Source organism: Miscanthus floridulus, chromosome 4 (genome assembly GCF_019320115.1).
Source record: "Miscanthus floridulus cultivar M001 chromosome 4, ASM1932011v1, whole genome shotgun sequence".
NCBI classification, from domain to species: Eukaryota; Viridiplantae; Streptophyta; class Magnoliopsida; order Poales; family Poaceae; genus Miscanthus; species Miscanthus floridulus.
In genome coordinates, this window is record NC_089583.1 from 38229023 (window position 1) to 38245106 (window position 16084).

Consider the following 16084-nt stretch of genomic DNA (forward strand, 5'->3'; position numbering starts at 1 on the left):
CCGCGCGTGAGGCATGGAGGCGGCCGTGTTCGGGCCCAGCCGGTGCGTCAGGAGGGAGGGAGAGGAAGGGGAGGCGCAGGCGCGGAAGGGACACGAGCGGCGGCGGCGCGCTACGGGAGGAGCGAGCGAGGACGAGGACGAGACGAGGCGGAGGCATGACTTTTTTTCTGCGGGAAGGATCACGATGGAGAATTAGAAGGTCACGAATATATTTGCTGGGCCGGCTCCGGAAGAGAAGTTGGATAGCAGCGAGAGAAACAGAGAGGAAGCCGGTGGAAGGCAAGAAGGAGCGGCGGAAGCTGCTTCTAGCGAAAACTGCTCCGAGCTTTCTGGGCCACAGGATGAAAGATCAAACGGACGATAGAAATGGAGGTGACGTGGACGCGTGTTCCATCGGCTAAACCAAACTGCTTTTATATATTACTAGTCCATTACGCGCGCCATCACGCGTGCCGGCAAATCATCTGGCTAAGGTGCAGGTAAAAGACATGTTTAATGTTTGCATGGAAACAATATTAGGAGCTTAACGTAGATATGTCATGCACAAAAACCGAAAGGTTGGAGCTTTTTTTAGATTGTGCAGGAGACATCTACTTTGCTTAAATTGGCACTGATAGTCTATGAGAGCTAAATCCAAAACATTTTTTTACTCTATAAAGCAGGTATTCAGGAAACTCCGAGTAATATTGAAGCGTAATAAGGAGCATATTGTAGGCAAGCTAACAGCGGAGACTATGAACACAATAGAACTGCCTCTATGTTCGCTAACTTTGATAAGGCTCAAACAAGACATTGTCATATTGTTGTTTGGTGGACCGTTTGTGCTCTTGCTGAGATCTGTCCAAAACCGCAATGGCACTATCTCTACACACAATCAAGAACCCATTTGTAAGATAGATGGCAGTTCGGCCATAGAAAATAAGAGCACAGAAAAAAGGCATCTGAAGTACTAACACCTGCTTTGGGCGCCATATATTATTTTGCTAAGTATCTATTAACTGCAGAGATATGGCAAGAAAGGTAGGCTATCTTCCACATTCAGAAGCTCAAAATTATTTTATTCTTCTAATATTTGCTTCATCTTGCTATGTCGAGGCACCAAACATACATAAAACAGGGTATGGGCCTGATATTGCAGATCCTAAGACAGGTATGATTTCTATTTTGTTTTACCTATCTGTCTTCGTTGTTGCAGGTAGCTGCATTTTTCTTAGCAGCCTGGCAAGAAAATTACCTGCAGGCTGCAGCATGTTATGAACTACAAAAGAGGTGGTCAGTAATATGTCTACATCGACAAATGAAATTTCCCTCACAGTCCATGATAACTCCAAAAAAAAATTTACCGGCAACAACTGTCGTCATATATGAAAAGTACAGGGCACTGAGCCATTCCAAGGAAATACGGTGGAAAAAGTTCAGCAAAAGATAAATAAGACGAAAAAGCAAAATTGACACAGTGCACAATTAGGAGGAAATAAGCAGCATTAGTTGGGAACATGAGGAATATGTTGTGGCCAAACAACAATAAAAGAATAGGAACTACAAATCAAGGACCGAAATCTAGTTCAAATACCAAAAAGAAATATAGATGACTAAATCTCTCCAAAGTCAGTTGAGAAACCTCTTTTCCAATGTCGGTCAAAATCCTAAGAGGTAGGATTAGAACCCAAAAAGCGGCTATTTTAGTATACAACCTCTCGAAGCCATCATGTGGCCACTGGTGGTCGCTTTGTATTCCAGGTAAACCAAACACACATATAATTCCATAAAAGGAAAAGAGGTAGAGAAACGTACCGTTTTTCCACTACGCGCGCCCTCGCGCGCGTCGGCAAATCACCTGGTTAAGGCGCAGGTAAAAAATATGTTTAAATTTGCATGGAAATAATATTAGGAGTTTACTGTAGATATGCACACCACATTGGTACCAAAAGAATCCAGTGTATAGAATTCAAAACTTGCCTAGACAAAGCAGCCTGCAAGAACTCCCCATCAAAGCTGACACGATCCACGAGCTCACTGAAGATAGGAGCCAGCTCGCACGCTTGCTTCCAGAACGACGCCGGAAAACGCGCTGGGAGCAGCGAGAATGGAGCGTGAACCAGACCAACCCCTGGGACCGTTCCTAGAGTTGGTCAACACATTTGAAGTATAGGCTACAACAGTATCAGGTAAAATGGCAGTTGATCACTGATGTTGTAATCTGTTTTGTTGAAAACCTAGTGCAACTGTGAAACATCGGAACATGAACCAGCCAATCACCCATTAGTACTGAGAAAACCAAAATCACCTTTGAAGAACATTAGGTTTTGCTAGTTCTTGCTGGATCTTTTTGGTTCCTACTAAATGATAGGACATCGAAGGGCAGCTTACTGCAGATGATTGTTCCATCAGAAACCTCGCTCTCCATTCCTGGAATACGACAGTATTATGTCAAGGTGGAAAAGTGGTGTATTATCATAACAAAATAGACTATTATACATCCTCAACCAGGCAATAAAACCATTTGAGTAAGAATAGATTTCCAATAGAGACCGGAATCCATGCACAAAAGAAGCTCACTTCTTCATCAAGGCAAGCGAAACTAAGCAGCATTGCAACAGATACTGACTATTTTTGAAGCGGCACACCGTTACAGGTTACAGTTAGAGACCTAAAAACTAATATGAAAAAATCATGGTTCATGGTTGCAGTGATAAGCTGAAGCTTCCAATAACCCATAGTCTGGAATTTAAATGTAGGTAACGTTTATGTAAACACATCAGATCTTTTAAGCACTTTGGCTGACTAAGTAAAAGGCATTCATCTCGGATTTTCTTATAAGCTCAAGGGAGAACTAAAATGGGCAGCAAGTTTTCCATCTACTACTGTACCACTATTGAAGAAGTCTACAATTGTATCTTTAAAATATGTCAACAATCATCATAGTGAGTAGACCTGTTATGGTCAAAAGAGGTTGCCAGGCGGGCTGAGATAGGAAGAATGGATAGTAAATTGACCTGTGAAGTTCACTGACAAGGGAGGCAAGGCTAGGAAATGATGACGAAACAGCATATAGTCCGAGTATATCAATGCGAAGACTATTCTATAAAGTAACTCAAACATCTAGATAAATGGTGAGTATGAAATCAAATTTGAGTTCCATCGAATTAAGACATGAATGTATCAAATCAAATGTTTAAGACCATGTGTGCTCTTAGGAGGCTTGCAGCCTGCTTGGCGGGTGGGACTGTGCCACCCTGAGCTCATGCCAACTGCAGCCGAAGTGTAGAAAGCAATCGCCTCGCGCTCACCGTCGCCTCGGGAGGGAAGGGGAGAGAGGGAGAGTAAGGGGAGAGAGGGCAGAGGAGGAGGAGGAGGAGGAGGACGTGCGCCGCCGCCGCGGAGGCAGTGGTCATCGCCGTCGTTGGCCCATAGTCGTCCACCATGGCACCAACGGGCATGGCCTCCGGAAGGTTGTTGCCTGCACAGATCGGACGGGAGTATAGACAGATCCGGCCATGGAGGCACTGGATCCGGCAGATCCGCTAGTTTGGGCCTCCGCCAGCAAGGAAGACCGAGCCGACGAGGCTACATGGATGTCCGTCCCCGGCGCTGGCGTGGGAAGGGGAGGGGGAGGAAGGGAGAGAGCGAACCTTAACCTGCACAGCGGCCGGGCAGCAGAGGGCAGTGGCCAGGCCTCCCGCGGGAGTGCCGGCGGCGGTTGCGGCCCACGTCGCCCCCGGCTGCGCGGCCTGGCCGCATCGGGAGAGAGAGGTAGAGAGTGGAGAGGAGAGAGAGGGGGGAGGGCACGCCGTGAGGGTGTGGGGGGGGGGAGGGGGAGGAGGAGGGCGGCCGCAGCTACTCCACCCGGGGCATGCGCTCCGTGCGCTTTGCCATGGCGGCATGGATCGAGAGAGGGAGAGAGAGAGAGCAGAGAGGAGGAGGGCGTCTGGGTCGGCGAGAGAAGGCGAGGGTTTCGTCGCGGGCGATGCGCACTGTAGCGAATGGTGGAGGCAGTCTGGACCGTGGATCGTTGGATCGGACGGCGAGCGGGATTTTGGGCGACGTGGGCACCCTGGCTGGCGGCCAAACTCCCCCGGTTTGATAATAAGGGCCTGTTTAGATGGCAAATTTTTTTGCTAAATGCACTGTAGCATTTTCGTTGTTATTTGACAATTAGTGTCAATCATAGTCTAATTAGGCTTAAAAGATTCGTCTCGTGAATTTCGTCTAAACTGTGTAATTAGTTTTATTTTTTATTTATATTTAATGCTTCATGCATGCGTCTAAAAATTCGATGTGATGAAAAATCTTAAAAAATTTAGCAAAATTTTTTGAACTAAACTGGACCTAAGAGATTAGAACGAGCCGGTTGTTTGTTCGGGACTCTAGACTCGTGCGTGCATGTGCCTTGTGCGGTTGTGCCGTGGCACCATGTCCGAATCACGTCCCTATGCATGGGGCCCACCGTGACACCCGAATCCCTGCTGCCATGCCATCCATCAATCAGAACAGGGCGATTATTATCTGGACATAATCAAAGCTTTAGAGAAAGAAGATTTGGTACTAGTAGTACTGTAATTCGTGTTGTAGGAGTAATCGCCTGTCTCCTCCAAGGCTCCAACGCCCCACCAAACAAATAACTAAAATTAATTAGTGCAAATCATCATCACCCAAAGGGTGACGGAGGAACAAAAAGAAGGAAAAGCTCCTATTGCCATTGCCAAATTGCTGGCTCCTCCCCCAACTCAATCCCGCCGCGCCGCCGCCGCCGTTGGCGGAATCGACCGACCCCGCCTCGCCGGAGAATCCACCAGCGTCGGTTTCACCTCAGGTACCGGCCTTGCTCTGACCCACACCCATCTGGACCTTGTTCATTCAATACGTGGTGCTCCCCGCGGCAGCGGCGCGCTTCTTGATCTGTTCTCGGGCTCCCCGCACGGCGCAGGTGGGAATCCTCGCCCTGTTCGCTATAAGCCGTACTTTTTCACGAACAATATATATTTTTCTCTCGCAGCAAATCAGCTAACGGTACTTTCGGCCATGGCTTAACAGCAAACACATATCCCTGGACGACGAGGGCTTGGGGTTAGCTAGCCCCCGCTTGTTGTTGGATGCGAGCCGTATTGGGCATGTATATCTGCGCGGGGGAGGGCGTTAGGGTGGTCGTGTTCCTACTGACTTTGGTGATTTTGGTGCGGGTTGAGTAGGGCGGAGAAAAATTCTCGCTTGCCGTAGCTGTTAGCCTTCTACCACGACGTTCTGAGGTGGTCTTGTGTGCAGAAGAGTTGTTCCATGCTGCTCATTCTCTAAGCGTACCCCAGCTGTTTGCTGAATTTTCTCTGGGCTCATGGAGTTCCCTTTTCTTTTCCTGCTTGAGACGACTTTTGCCCCTTTGTGCGCAGCCACTAAAATATCGTCTGAAAAAACTGAATTGAATGTGGGACTTCACTGTCCGTGCTACCTCTGTGATGCCGTGGCAGGTTTTGCAGCCTAATTTGCTCAAGCGGGGCAGATAGCATGACCGATATCACAAGAGTCTTAGCAAGTGAAACAAAGGATAAGGATAAGCCCATTGCAGGATAGGATATCATAGCATGCCCGTGTCTTTGAATGGTTAGGTAGGAGTGTTAGGGCATCCGAGAGTCTTTGTGCAAGAAATTTAGCTAGTTGCCTATTCTGAGATGATATTCCTGATATGCGCGGTGTTGTTGATTTAGTGTCTCATGCAACTTGGATCTTGAATTTTAAGGGACATCTTAGATTATCCTGCGATCCTCCAAAGTTAATGCAGGTGTCAGTGCTAGCTGTCAGAAAGTCTCACTTAAGACCCTTGCCTGTTGGTGTGATGTAGTCATGTAGACATAGGCAGAAGAGGTATCACGTGTGATTGCGCTTAGGAATGTTGGAAGATCAGTTTGATGGACTTGGAAGGTGTTGTTGCAACACAGCCAGGCATGATTATGGCGAGATAAGCTACTAGGATGTGAAGGGAAGTTGGAGAGCACTGTGAAGACATGGATCATAGTGGAGACAATAATTGCATTAGTGGCATAAGTGAATAAGTACAGGATGGCTTTAAAGCCACATAGTAAGTGAAGCAGTGAACATATGAACCATAATGTGGTGGTGATGATGGTTGGGGATGGGTCTTCGCTAATTAGCATATGTTTTTTTTTCTCTTTCTGCCACTAGTCCTACCCTTTTGCTACAAGCTTACAACTGGGAAGCAGCAGTTATTTTTCATGACTTAAAACATCCATACGAATGAATTATCTTTGTGGATGAGCATATATTATGAGATGCATTGATACAATATGATGATCTGCACTAGCATTCAACTTCTGAATTTTGACATCTAATATCAAGTTTTTGGTGTTTTGATAGGTTTTTATGCATGGCAGATGACAATGAGGTCACTGGAGTGTCACCTGTGGCTGATGAATGGGATATGCTATTCCTGACTTCATCAATATATGCTAGTCCGTTATTCCGAAGAGGATTTGATCCAATTAATTTGCCTGGATATGGGGATGTGATTAATATTCAGGAAGGCACACAAACTGGATTAGTCATGTCAGATGGCTTTGTGTTCCCTCCAAGTGAGCATGAGAATTTGCCGATAGAACCAGAGCATGAGAATTTGCCAATAGAACCAGAGCATGATGAATCAAATACAAACAGCGATGGAAAGGAAAGTAGCTGTGCTGGAAATAACAATGATGACTGGTGTCATGTATCACCTGAAGAAATTGATGGCATAAATAATGAAAATCTATCTGACAACAGCGACTTGCCTGCTGTCAGTGAAGCTACTGTACCAGATTCCCACCCCACAGAAATAAATGCTAAGCGAGAGAAAGATCATACGACATGCAAGGCTGTTCTTCCTTGTGAAAGATGGTGGAAAAGGAAAACCACTTATCTATTTCATCATATAAAAGGAGTGACTACAGTCTGCTCTGTTGTGGCAGCTGGTGCTGTTGTTGGTTTTGTTGTAATGGGTCAGAGGTGGCAGCAGGACCATTGGCACCTTCATCAATTTAAGTTCAGTGTCAGTGGTGAGGTATGCCATCTATCCTTTATCTGGAGAAGCTTCGCTAGGAGTGTCTTTTATATTTCCATTACTCGTATTTCTTGTATGTTTGTAATATATTTGGCCATGCTCATAGATAAAGCTGAAATTTATAAAGTCAAGGGTACATCATGAAATACTGATGACAAATGACTACACAAGGATTCATGTGCCTGTATTTGGTTCAAAGTGCTTCTGATATGTTTAAATTTATTTACTAAGAAAATGGATAGCAACTCCAAAGTTATATTACCTATTTTGGATGTTTGCATTTTGCAATTTTTATGATTGCTAGACCTAGTTCACTTTTTGCTTGTCACCAAGTTGTTCTGTTCCGTAATTTTGCTTCTGATTGTGGAACATCCACATACACTCTTCTTGAGCTAATTGTTCTCTTGACGAATCCATGTACTCAAACTCACTGAACGCTGGTTTTCCAGTCTGAACATTTCCACAGCTGTCCCATTTCATTCAAGTCTGTTTCATTGACAGATGTTGTGTCCTCTAGAACGTTTTGTTGAATACACATCCCCTCTTGACAGTACTAGGTTTTGCTGACCAGATGTTGATTGATCTGTTCATTTAACTGATTAGAGAGAATAAAATATTTTGCATAAAGGTGTTATTTTGACCTTGAGGACTTGTACCTTTTCCTAGACCTCTGTTTTGAACTGGATGTGTTGCTTCCTCGGTTCCTCTTGGACTAACTCATTTTTAGACTTTTCTAGTCAAATCACAGCTCACATATATAATCTTATTTTTGCCAAGTAACACATTTGTGTCTCTCAGCCTGTTCGCTTGTTGGTTTCAGTCAGGGCTTATCGGCCAGCCAACAGTATTTTTCTCTCACAACAAATCAGCACCAGCCGTGCTTATCAACTCAGAAACCAACCAACAAACAGTCTGTCTATATGAAATTGGGCTTTTTACTGCATGTGAATTGCTGTAACTTTTAAGCGAATTAATTTTGTTCTGGTAACCTACTAATCATATGGTTCACTGATGTTCACTCTGACAGAGCATGAGTCGAGTCATTGGAGCGTTCAGTCGTTTGAAGGATGGGCTTCCTGGGAGTGAGCAGCTAAGATCTCTGCTGCCGACTCAAGTACTCCCACAACAGCCACTGAGCGCTTGAGCACAGGCACCAATTTTTGGTGGCAGTGAATGCTTCTAGTGGCAAGTTTTGTTGCTTATATATGATTTTGAGACAGTTCGTTCTTTCCTTGTGCTACTTGATTTTATCTTACTGTAAATTAGGGGTCGAGATTTTCATGGTGCTGGAATATTATTATCTTTAGTACGTAGCAACTGTAAAGTACATGGTGGAAACACAGGGGGCACTGCAACAATCTGTATCCGTTGTCTTGTTACCAACCTGTTTTACTTTCTATATCTTTTTTTGAATGTCTACTTTCTATATCTCAATGGCACACGCTTGTATTTTGGTTTGTTCGTGTTCTCACGCTTGTGAAGCTTCTGTCCAGTGGTGACGATTTCGAGATCAATAGTTCCAAATTTCAAGATAACTCAAAATTCTTTTTTTTTCACGAATGTGCCGGAGAGTTGTGTATCTTTTTTTATTAGAGAGAGAAAAAGAGGTGAAGACCCCATACAAAAGGTACAAACAGGATTAATCGCCGGTAACAAAAACAACCACCACCTCAAGTCCTCAACAGGGCATGGTCTCTTACTACACCTATAGCATAGTTGGTGGGTATTCATTAATCATTCAAACTTTTACCTATCTAGGGTACATATAAATTCTTTTTAACTATCTCATTTGAGTAGGGTACAGATAAATTCTTCTTAATAGAAATTAGCAGGAAATGGTATGAGGAGGAATTGGACGAATCAGATATTAAGTACCGACTGGTTATCCGCAACAAATGTTAGTTAACTTTACTAAATTTTTAAAACTGAGAATGCTAGATTTTTAATTCTAAGTCTAAATTTTGATGTGACGCCCACATGTATAACTAGCCATACTAATATCCACAAAGTAGCCATCCGTTATAATGAGTCATCTGTAATGATTTTAATCAATTTTGTGAATCTTTAAGATGTGAATGTGGGGTTTCTAAATTTTAGTGTCCAGCTTTTGACATGGGGACCATATTTACATTTAGTACACGAAGTAGTCCGCTATCATACCGGGTCATCTAAAAAATGCAATCAACTTTGCTCAAGTTTTTAAATTGTGAACGCAGGCGGATACATGGGTATGTGGTCACGGCAGGTGCACGTCGCCTTGATCGATTGTACTGGTCCTCGCTGCATGTTGGTAAGAGGACAGAGGAGTTGCTTCAAGTTCTGTAATTCGACATAACCCAAACTGGAATCTATTTTATCCGAGCATAGTATTTGAGCAAAAAAAAATAGACATGTTTGACCAGCCCATCAGTTTCGTGACAACATAAAGAAGTTAGAGCATCCACAGTGGGAGTGTCGAAGCCGGTGCGATACAATAAATGCTAAGATGGAACCCGGTCCTATACACTGCAACTATGGTTCGATGAAGGACCGGCTCCTTCGCATGGAACCTGGGTCGAAGAAATAAAGAACTCTTTCCTGGCATTGCTGCTCGCGCAAAGGAGAGGAGGGTGCAATTGATTTTGGGCCCACATATGGACTCATGTTGGGTTCGATACATTGCTGATAGAAGAATATGTGATGTCTAATCAGTTGTGGGCTCCAGTTAAGACCCAAGGACGGGTTGACAGTACTAAAAGCATTGGGCCCTAATTCTTTTAGATCCCTGTGCAAGATGCCTATTCTCCACGTGTCAGAGCACAGAACTGCCACGTAAGGTCGTATTTGCGTGCACTCGTTTTCAACTTGCTCACGAGGCTGGCTGGCTGGAAACCCCGCGCGCACGGCACGCAAACACAGCCATGTACGAGCCCGAATTGGATTTGAGTAGCAGCCTATATAAAGTTTGACGAGGCCACTCCCCCATGGTAATTCGTCACTTGCAATGGATCCGTCCGCGCCCCTCTTTCCCGTTCCCTCGTCCTGCTCCCCCGCGCCCAAAGACTCCGACCGGGCTTTCCTCATGGCGTCGGCGTCGGCGGCGGCGACCGCGACGCGCAAGCGCCCGGCGCTCGACGGCACGGACAACGGTGGTGGTGGTGCCGGCCGCAAGAGCAAGCAGGCGCGGATGATCACGCTGGGGAGCATCGGCGACTACGAGACGCAGGAGGCGATCGGGGCGGGCAGCTTCGGCGTGGTGGTCAAGGCGCGGCACCGCGGCACGGGCGAGGCGGTGGCCATCAAGTGTGCCCGCAAGGCGCCCAATAGCAACAGCAACCTCCGCCGCATCCTCCGCGAGGCCGGCTGCATGGCGGCCTGCCGCGGCCACCCGTCGGTCGTGGGCATCCGGGACGTCGTCGTGGACGCCGCCACCGGGGACGCGTTCCTCGTCATGGAGCTCGTCGGCGGCGGCAGCCTGCTGCGCCTGCAGAGGACTCGAGCTCGGGCGCGCTTCTCGGAGGGCGAGACGCGCGCGTTCATGCGGCAGCTCCTGCGCGGCGCGGAACGGATGCACGGCGCTGGGATCATCCACCGCGACATCAAGCCCGGCAACATCCTCGTGAGCGGCGCCGGCGCGCTCAAGATCTGCGACCTGGGGCTCGCCACGCCGGCGGCGAGGAGGGCCGAGGGGACGGCGGCGTACGCGTACCCGTACCCGGAGCGCCGCGTGGGCACGCTGCTCTACCGCTCGCCGGAGCAGCTGGCGGGCCGCCGGGACTACGGCCCCGGCGTCGACGTCTGGGCGCTCGGGTGCGTCATGGCCGAGCTCCTCACGGGTAGGCTCATGTTCGACGAGGAGACGGAGGATGGCATGGTCGCCAGGGTGACGGAACTGGAGCACGCGCTCGCCGAGAGGAGGCTGCAGGCGTTCGACGACTGGCCAACGTTCCAGGGCCTACCGCATCTGTCGCGGGGCGCGCGCGAGGTCCTCTCGGGCCTGCTTGCCGTCCAGCCACGGGACAGGCTCACCGCCGCGGCCGCGCTCCAGCATCCGTGGTTCGCCGAGGAAGAAGAAGAGAAGGAGAAGGAGCATCCTGTGGCCACCTGCCGCAGCGCAGGCAGAGCAGCTCGGAGTAGCAATGCTAGTGTAGTGACCGTCGTGGTCTGAACCTTTGAGGATTGTTGAATTGGTTGTTGTAGTCTTATTCTTTTGTACACTATATTGGTATTTGTAATCTTGGTTATATTAATTACAAGTTGCCATGACGCATGAAGATGAAGCAATGCACATGTTGCTTCGTTGTGATCTGTTTAATCGGTTCTTTAGTATTGAAAGATCTGTTATATTCTCTCAATTCCCAAACCATGGGTGTGTTTCTAGCTCATTTTCTTAATTGGTGTCGAAGTCATGAGTCATGACATATCTGTTATCTGTTATTTGGCTGAAATAGTTGATTATTACTCAACACGATTGTGGTACCTATCATTAGTGACTAATAAACTTCTATTCTTCTTTGAAACTAAAAAAATTCTATTCTTCTTCCTTTTGGGATAATTTGTATTCTAAGTTGCAAATTGTGCGATCTCGAGAACAGTACTGTTGGTTAAAAGAGCGCCTTTGACAACTGTGAATAGGATCCAGAGCTACAACGTATTATACTGGCGACACACATCCTGAAACAAATGTTATGCTACATGGGCGAAACTAGGCGAGCAGTTTCAGATCAGTTGTGCAACATCTGCTCCCACAGAAATCTTACCTAGGATAAGTGGACAACCTGGTTCATGCTTCTGCTGTTGACACTAGACAGCTGAATGTTCCTAAAATCTTGCTTGATCCTGATTCCTTTGCATTGCTGTTGTGGAAGATTTGTGCATCGAAGCACTTGCACATGTTCCAGAATGCGTCAAATATAACGGTGACCTCAAAATCACCATTATCGGGATAAAGCCATCGTGAAAAACAGGGGGGTGAACAATCCTGGTCGAGTTGGCTATTGACACCTGTGAAATAGGAAACATCCTCTCGTCCACCAAACAACGACGCTTTGGCCGAGTGGTTAAGGCGTGTGCCTGCTAAGTACATGGGGTTTCCCCGCGAGAGTTCGAATCTCTCAGGCGTCGTTTTTTTTTCCTTTTTTTTTTTTCTTTCCATTTCGGCCTTTCTGTGCCTCCGTCTGTTGCGTGCAGCAAGGGTACAGAGCTCGTAACAGCGTTAGGCGGTAGCGGGTATAAGTATAACAGACCCTATCGCCACAAGCACTACTGTCTACTGGCAGCGTCCGAAGACCATTTTTCCGTAATTCAGCTAGAAAAAATGTTTCCCTGATGATGAAGAATTTTCAGCGGATCAAATATGACGTTCTAGGGGTAAACGAAAATGTTCCATAAACAAAACTATGTTCTAGATGAAAAATCAAAGATATTCGTTCCTCCTTAACCTATCACCTTAGTCCAGGTATCTACCTCCATGTCCGGATTAGAAAGTGGTTTTCAAAGTAGTTTTATCATCTTTAATTCAAATAATTCTGCTAAATACCTAAATAAGGTTTTGGAACTATGAAAATTCTGTAAGTTTATATAAACTTTTTATAAGAATCCTAGATATATATATATATATATATATATATATATATATATATATATATATATATATATTAGGACACGATAATCCCAAATAAAATGGAAAAATATCCAGAAAAACTAAGAAAAGTCCAAAGAAACATTCTAATCAATGTCTTAGAAACTTTACACAACAAAAACACAAGATGCAACAAACATGAATACATTCAGCACGAGTCCATTCAACAGTGACATATGTTGCATTTATGTATCACGTTTTTGTTATGGAAAGTTTGAAAATGCATTTATACATTGATTACCAATGTTTTAGGAAATGTCCAGATTTTTCTAAATATTCTTCCATCATCCTAGTACTAAATCTAATTTTAAGAAGCTTGTAGACATATTTTCATGATTTTTAGTATTTCATTTAGGTTTCTTGTGTCCCAATTAATTCTTATAATTTTTCTTGAAATTTTTATACGCTTGGAGATCATTTTCGTGGTTTAAAAATCTTATTAAGTGTTTACAAAAAATATATATTAATTAAAAAAATTACTATGACAACCAATTTTACCCATAGTAGAGGTAACAAAAATGATTTTTGGAGTTCAAGGAGACAGTTTGGTCGATTTTTTTTTTTTTTTTTGAGACTACAACAATAATTTAGAGACACAAAATTAACCTTTTTCCATCGAAGGACTAACAAGACGTGGGCCGAACACATGTAACCGAAACTTTGCATGAAGGCCCAGTGCTCAAAACAAAGACTTCCCTTTATCTCCCCTTGGTAAAAAGGCCATGCCACCGTCGAGTCCAAGCGGCGGAAGTCAACCCAAGCAAAGCGAACCCATCCATGGCCTCCGCTACCGCCGTCGTCTCCGTCAACGTCGGCGGCGAGCTCTTCCAGACCACCACCGCCACACTTTCCCGCGCCGGAGCCTCCTCCCCGCTCGCCTCCCTCGGCCCTTCCTCCCCGTCTGCCCCGCACTTCCTCGACGGCGACCCGCGCCTCTTCGCCCACCTCCTCTCCTTCCTCCGCCACGGCCGACTACTTGCTCCGTCTCCTCCCTCAGCCGCGCTCCTCGTTGAGGCGCGCCACTTCGCGCTCGATGTCGCCCTCCTCGCCTCCCTCTCCCCGGCCTCCGCCTTCGCCCCGCTCTCGCTGCGGCCCTCCGCGCTCCTCCCGCTCACCGGCCGTGTCGCGCCCTCCGCCGTGGCGCTGTGCCCCTCGCCGCCGCACCCGGCCTCCCTCGTGGCCGCACACGGCGGGGTCGTGACCTGCTACGACGCCGCGCTCGCCTCCCGCAACAGCGTCCTCACGCCGCTCCCCGCCGTTGACTCGCTCGTCGCGGTGTCCCCCGCCCTCGCCCTCGCCGGCGCCCGCGACTTCCCCGGGGTCCACCTCTGCCGGTTTCCCGACGACGCCTCCGTCGCCTCTACTGATCCGGACGTGCTTTCGTGGCCGGGCTCGCCCTCCGCTACCGTGCTGTCGATGTCCACTACGACCGCGTCAGGAGCGCCGTCGCCGCCCTGGCTCTTCTCCAGCTTCGAGTCAGCACGGCGGAACTCGAGCGCCGTGGTGGTGTTCGACCTCAATTCCTTGTCTCCTGTGGCGGAAATCGGGCGGAAGGAGGTGTTCGGCGCCGACGTCGAGGCTGCGATCCCAGTGACCAAGCTCGCGTGGCTTGGTGGGCACAGCCTCCTTCTCGCTGCTGGCTCTCACTCAGGGCCGGCTGGGGTGGTGGGGGACATACGGCTCTGGGATGTCCGGGCGAGCGCCACGGTACCGGTGTGGGAGGTCAGGGAGAAGGAGGATTGCTTTGCTGATGTTGCAGCGTCTGACACACTGTCAGCGGTGTTCAAGGTGGGTGCCGCCTCCAGTGAGGTGTTCATGGCTGACCTGAGGAGGCTTGGTGACGGTGGTGGCATTGGATTGGAACCATGGGTGTGCATTGGTGATGGACAGAAGGCGGCGGCAGCCGCATCATCTGGAAGGAAAGAGAGGAATGGCTGTAGAATTGAGTGCTACTGCAGTTGGGTGTTTGTGGCACGGGGCGCGGACGTCGAGGTGTGGAGTCAGGTGGAATTGGCACTGGAGGCCGGTGGGAAGAAGGTGATGAGGAGGAATTGGGTTGGCAGCGAACTATCCACGAAACCCAAGATTGTGAGCTGGGCATTTGGTGGCAGCAGGATGGCATTGGCCAGAGCTGATAAGCTGTCTGTGGAGTTATGGGATAGTGCTACAGCAGCAATTGGCGCAAACCCCTGAGTAGAGGAAGGATATTGCAGAAGTAAGCTGACGCTTCTCAATGTTAAATTGCTGCTTGTTCCTCTACATTTAATTTAGCGTGTTGTTTGTGATGTATCCCTGATAGTTAGAATCTTGTACACTGCCTGGAAGGTATGGAATGAATATATTCTGTGTTTCCTGATCATGCAATCTGCTGAATTTTGTTATCACCCTAGGAAAAGTGTAGTCTCTTTTTAAGAAAATGTGGAAAAAGTTGTTTGCCAGGGTTAACTTTGTTTTACTGAGTTATTGTTTTTGAGTATTGAAAATCTAACTTCCTATACAATAAAAAATTTGCAGAATTTTCTTACATCAATAATAGTTTTGGCGCTTCTAGAAGCTCACCACAATTCGAGCATGATTTGGGAATCTGTTACAACATGCTTTACAATAGTTCATGTGTGCTCACTGGTCTGCAAGATTTAATGGTACCATTTAGATATGAGGATTGACTAGAGATTCATCACTCCTTTGCTTAGAAGCTGAAAAACGGATGATGATTACTTCATTTCTTTCGGGGTATTTGGTCATGGAATTTGATTTATTATGTGCCAAAAGTTTAGGTTTTAAGGTGGTCCATACAAATACACTGAAGTTTCATCCCGATCCATCTTAAGATGGACTGTGCAATTGACTAATTAGGTGAGACATCAAGTGGAAATGACTGATGAGGTAGTAAAGTGATAACATGTGCTATCGATAGAATGAGCTTGATGGTTTAGATCCACCACTAAAACCTATATCATCTTTTGCATTGGCCTCTTGAATTGCAAACAAATATTCGTGTGGATGGAACACAAGGTTTGATGAACATTAGCGGATTTGAATCATTCATGTTCTGCTGGTAACCTTGCATTTAAATTATCGAGTACCTTGCAATTAAATCATCGAGTTTCATCGAAGTGCAAATTAATCTTGACAGGCACCTAACTGGTGCAGGGCAGACGGTTTCCTGTCATATATGTGCTGGAAGCCTGGAATTGGGCAAATGTTTAGAGGTTCCCAATTGGGCATATATCCCGGTGGTCAAGGGCTTAAGGCTCCAAGGGAGGAGCCGTCCGGCTAGGGTTTGAACCCCGTCGGGCACCAGGCCTCTAGACAAGGCCATGCCAGGGTGGTGCTGTTTAAAAATATATGTGTCATGTCTCATGAAATTGGACGGTTTTCATAGTGACCTTCATGCTGAATACCTTTGGCATTCGTAC

At 46.8% G+C, this 16084-nt stretch overlaps 2 protein-coding genes, 1 non-coding gene and 1 pseudogene across 4 annotated transcripts; all 4 read left to right on the top strand.

The window, feature by feature from the left end:
• The first annotated feature begins 4546 nt into the window (after positions 1–4546).
• Positions 4547–8514, top strand: LOC136551360 (ATG8-interacting protein 1-like). 2 transcript variants are annotated; one of them, XM_066542925.1, is made up of 3 exons: positions 4547–4927; positions 6367–7045; positions 8073–8514. In XM_066542925.1, exons 2-3 carry the CDS (start codon positions 6377–6379, stop codon positions 8187–8189), a joined length of 786 nt encoding a protein of 261 aa, XP_066399022.1. In that variant the 5' UTR covers positions 4547–4927; positions 6367–6376; the 3' UTR covers positions 8190–8514. The 2 variants fall into 2 exon arrangements, with proteins under 2 accessions (XP_066399022.1, XP_066399021.1); XM_066542924.1 differs by having other exon boundaries at positions 4549–4813.
• A 1514-nt stretch (positions 8515–10028) lies between these two features.
• On the top strand, positions 10029–11304 carry LOC136551361 (putative cyclin-dependent kinase F-2). Its single transcript, XM_066542927.1, has one exon. The coding sequence runs from the start codon at positions 10029–10031 to the stop codon at positions 11190–11192; it is 1164 nt and encodes a 387-aa protein (XP_066399024.1). The 3' UTR covers positions 11193–11304.
• Positions 11305–12066: 762 nt separating this feature from the next.
• TRNAS-GCU (transfer RNA serine (anticodon GCU)) lies at positions 12067–12148 on the top strand. Its single transcript has one exon. It is a non-coding gene; the product is annotated as a tRNA-Ser (tRNA).
• A 1239-nt stretch (positions 12149–13387) lies between these two features.
• Positions 13388–16041, top strand: LOC136551362 (BTB/POZ domain-containing protein At5g41330-like; annotated as a pseudogene).
• The last annotated feature ends 43 nt before the right edge of the window (positions 16042–16084 follow it).

Bases quoted from the DNA above. Each gene is read 5' to 3' on its own strand.
- LOC136551360 (XM_066542925.1), top strand. From the start codon at position 6,377: ATGGCAGATGACAATGAGGTCACTGGAGTGTCACCTGTGGCTGATGAA. The intron at 7,046-8,072 runs GTATGCCATCTA...TCACTCTGACAG, and splicing joins AGTTCAGTGTCAGTGGTGAG to AGCATGAGTCGAGTCATTGG.
- LOC136551361 (XM_066542927.1), top strand. From the start codon at position 10,029: ATGGATCCGTCCGCGCCCCTCTTTCCCGTTCCCTCGTCCTGCTCCCCC.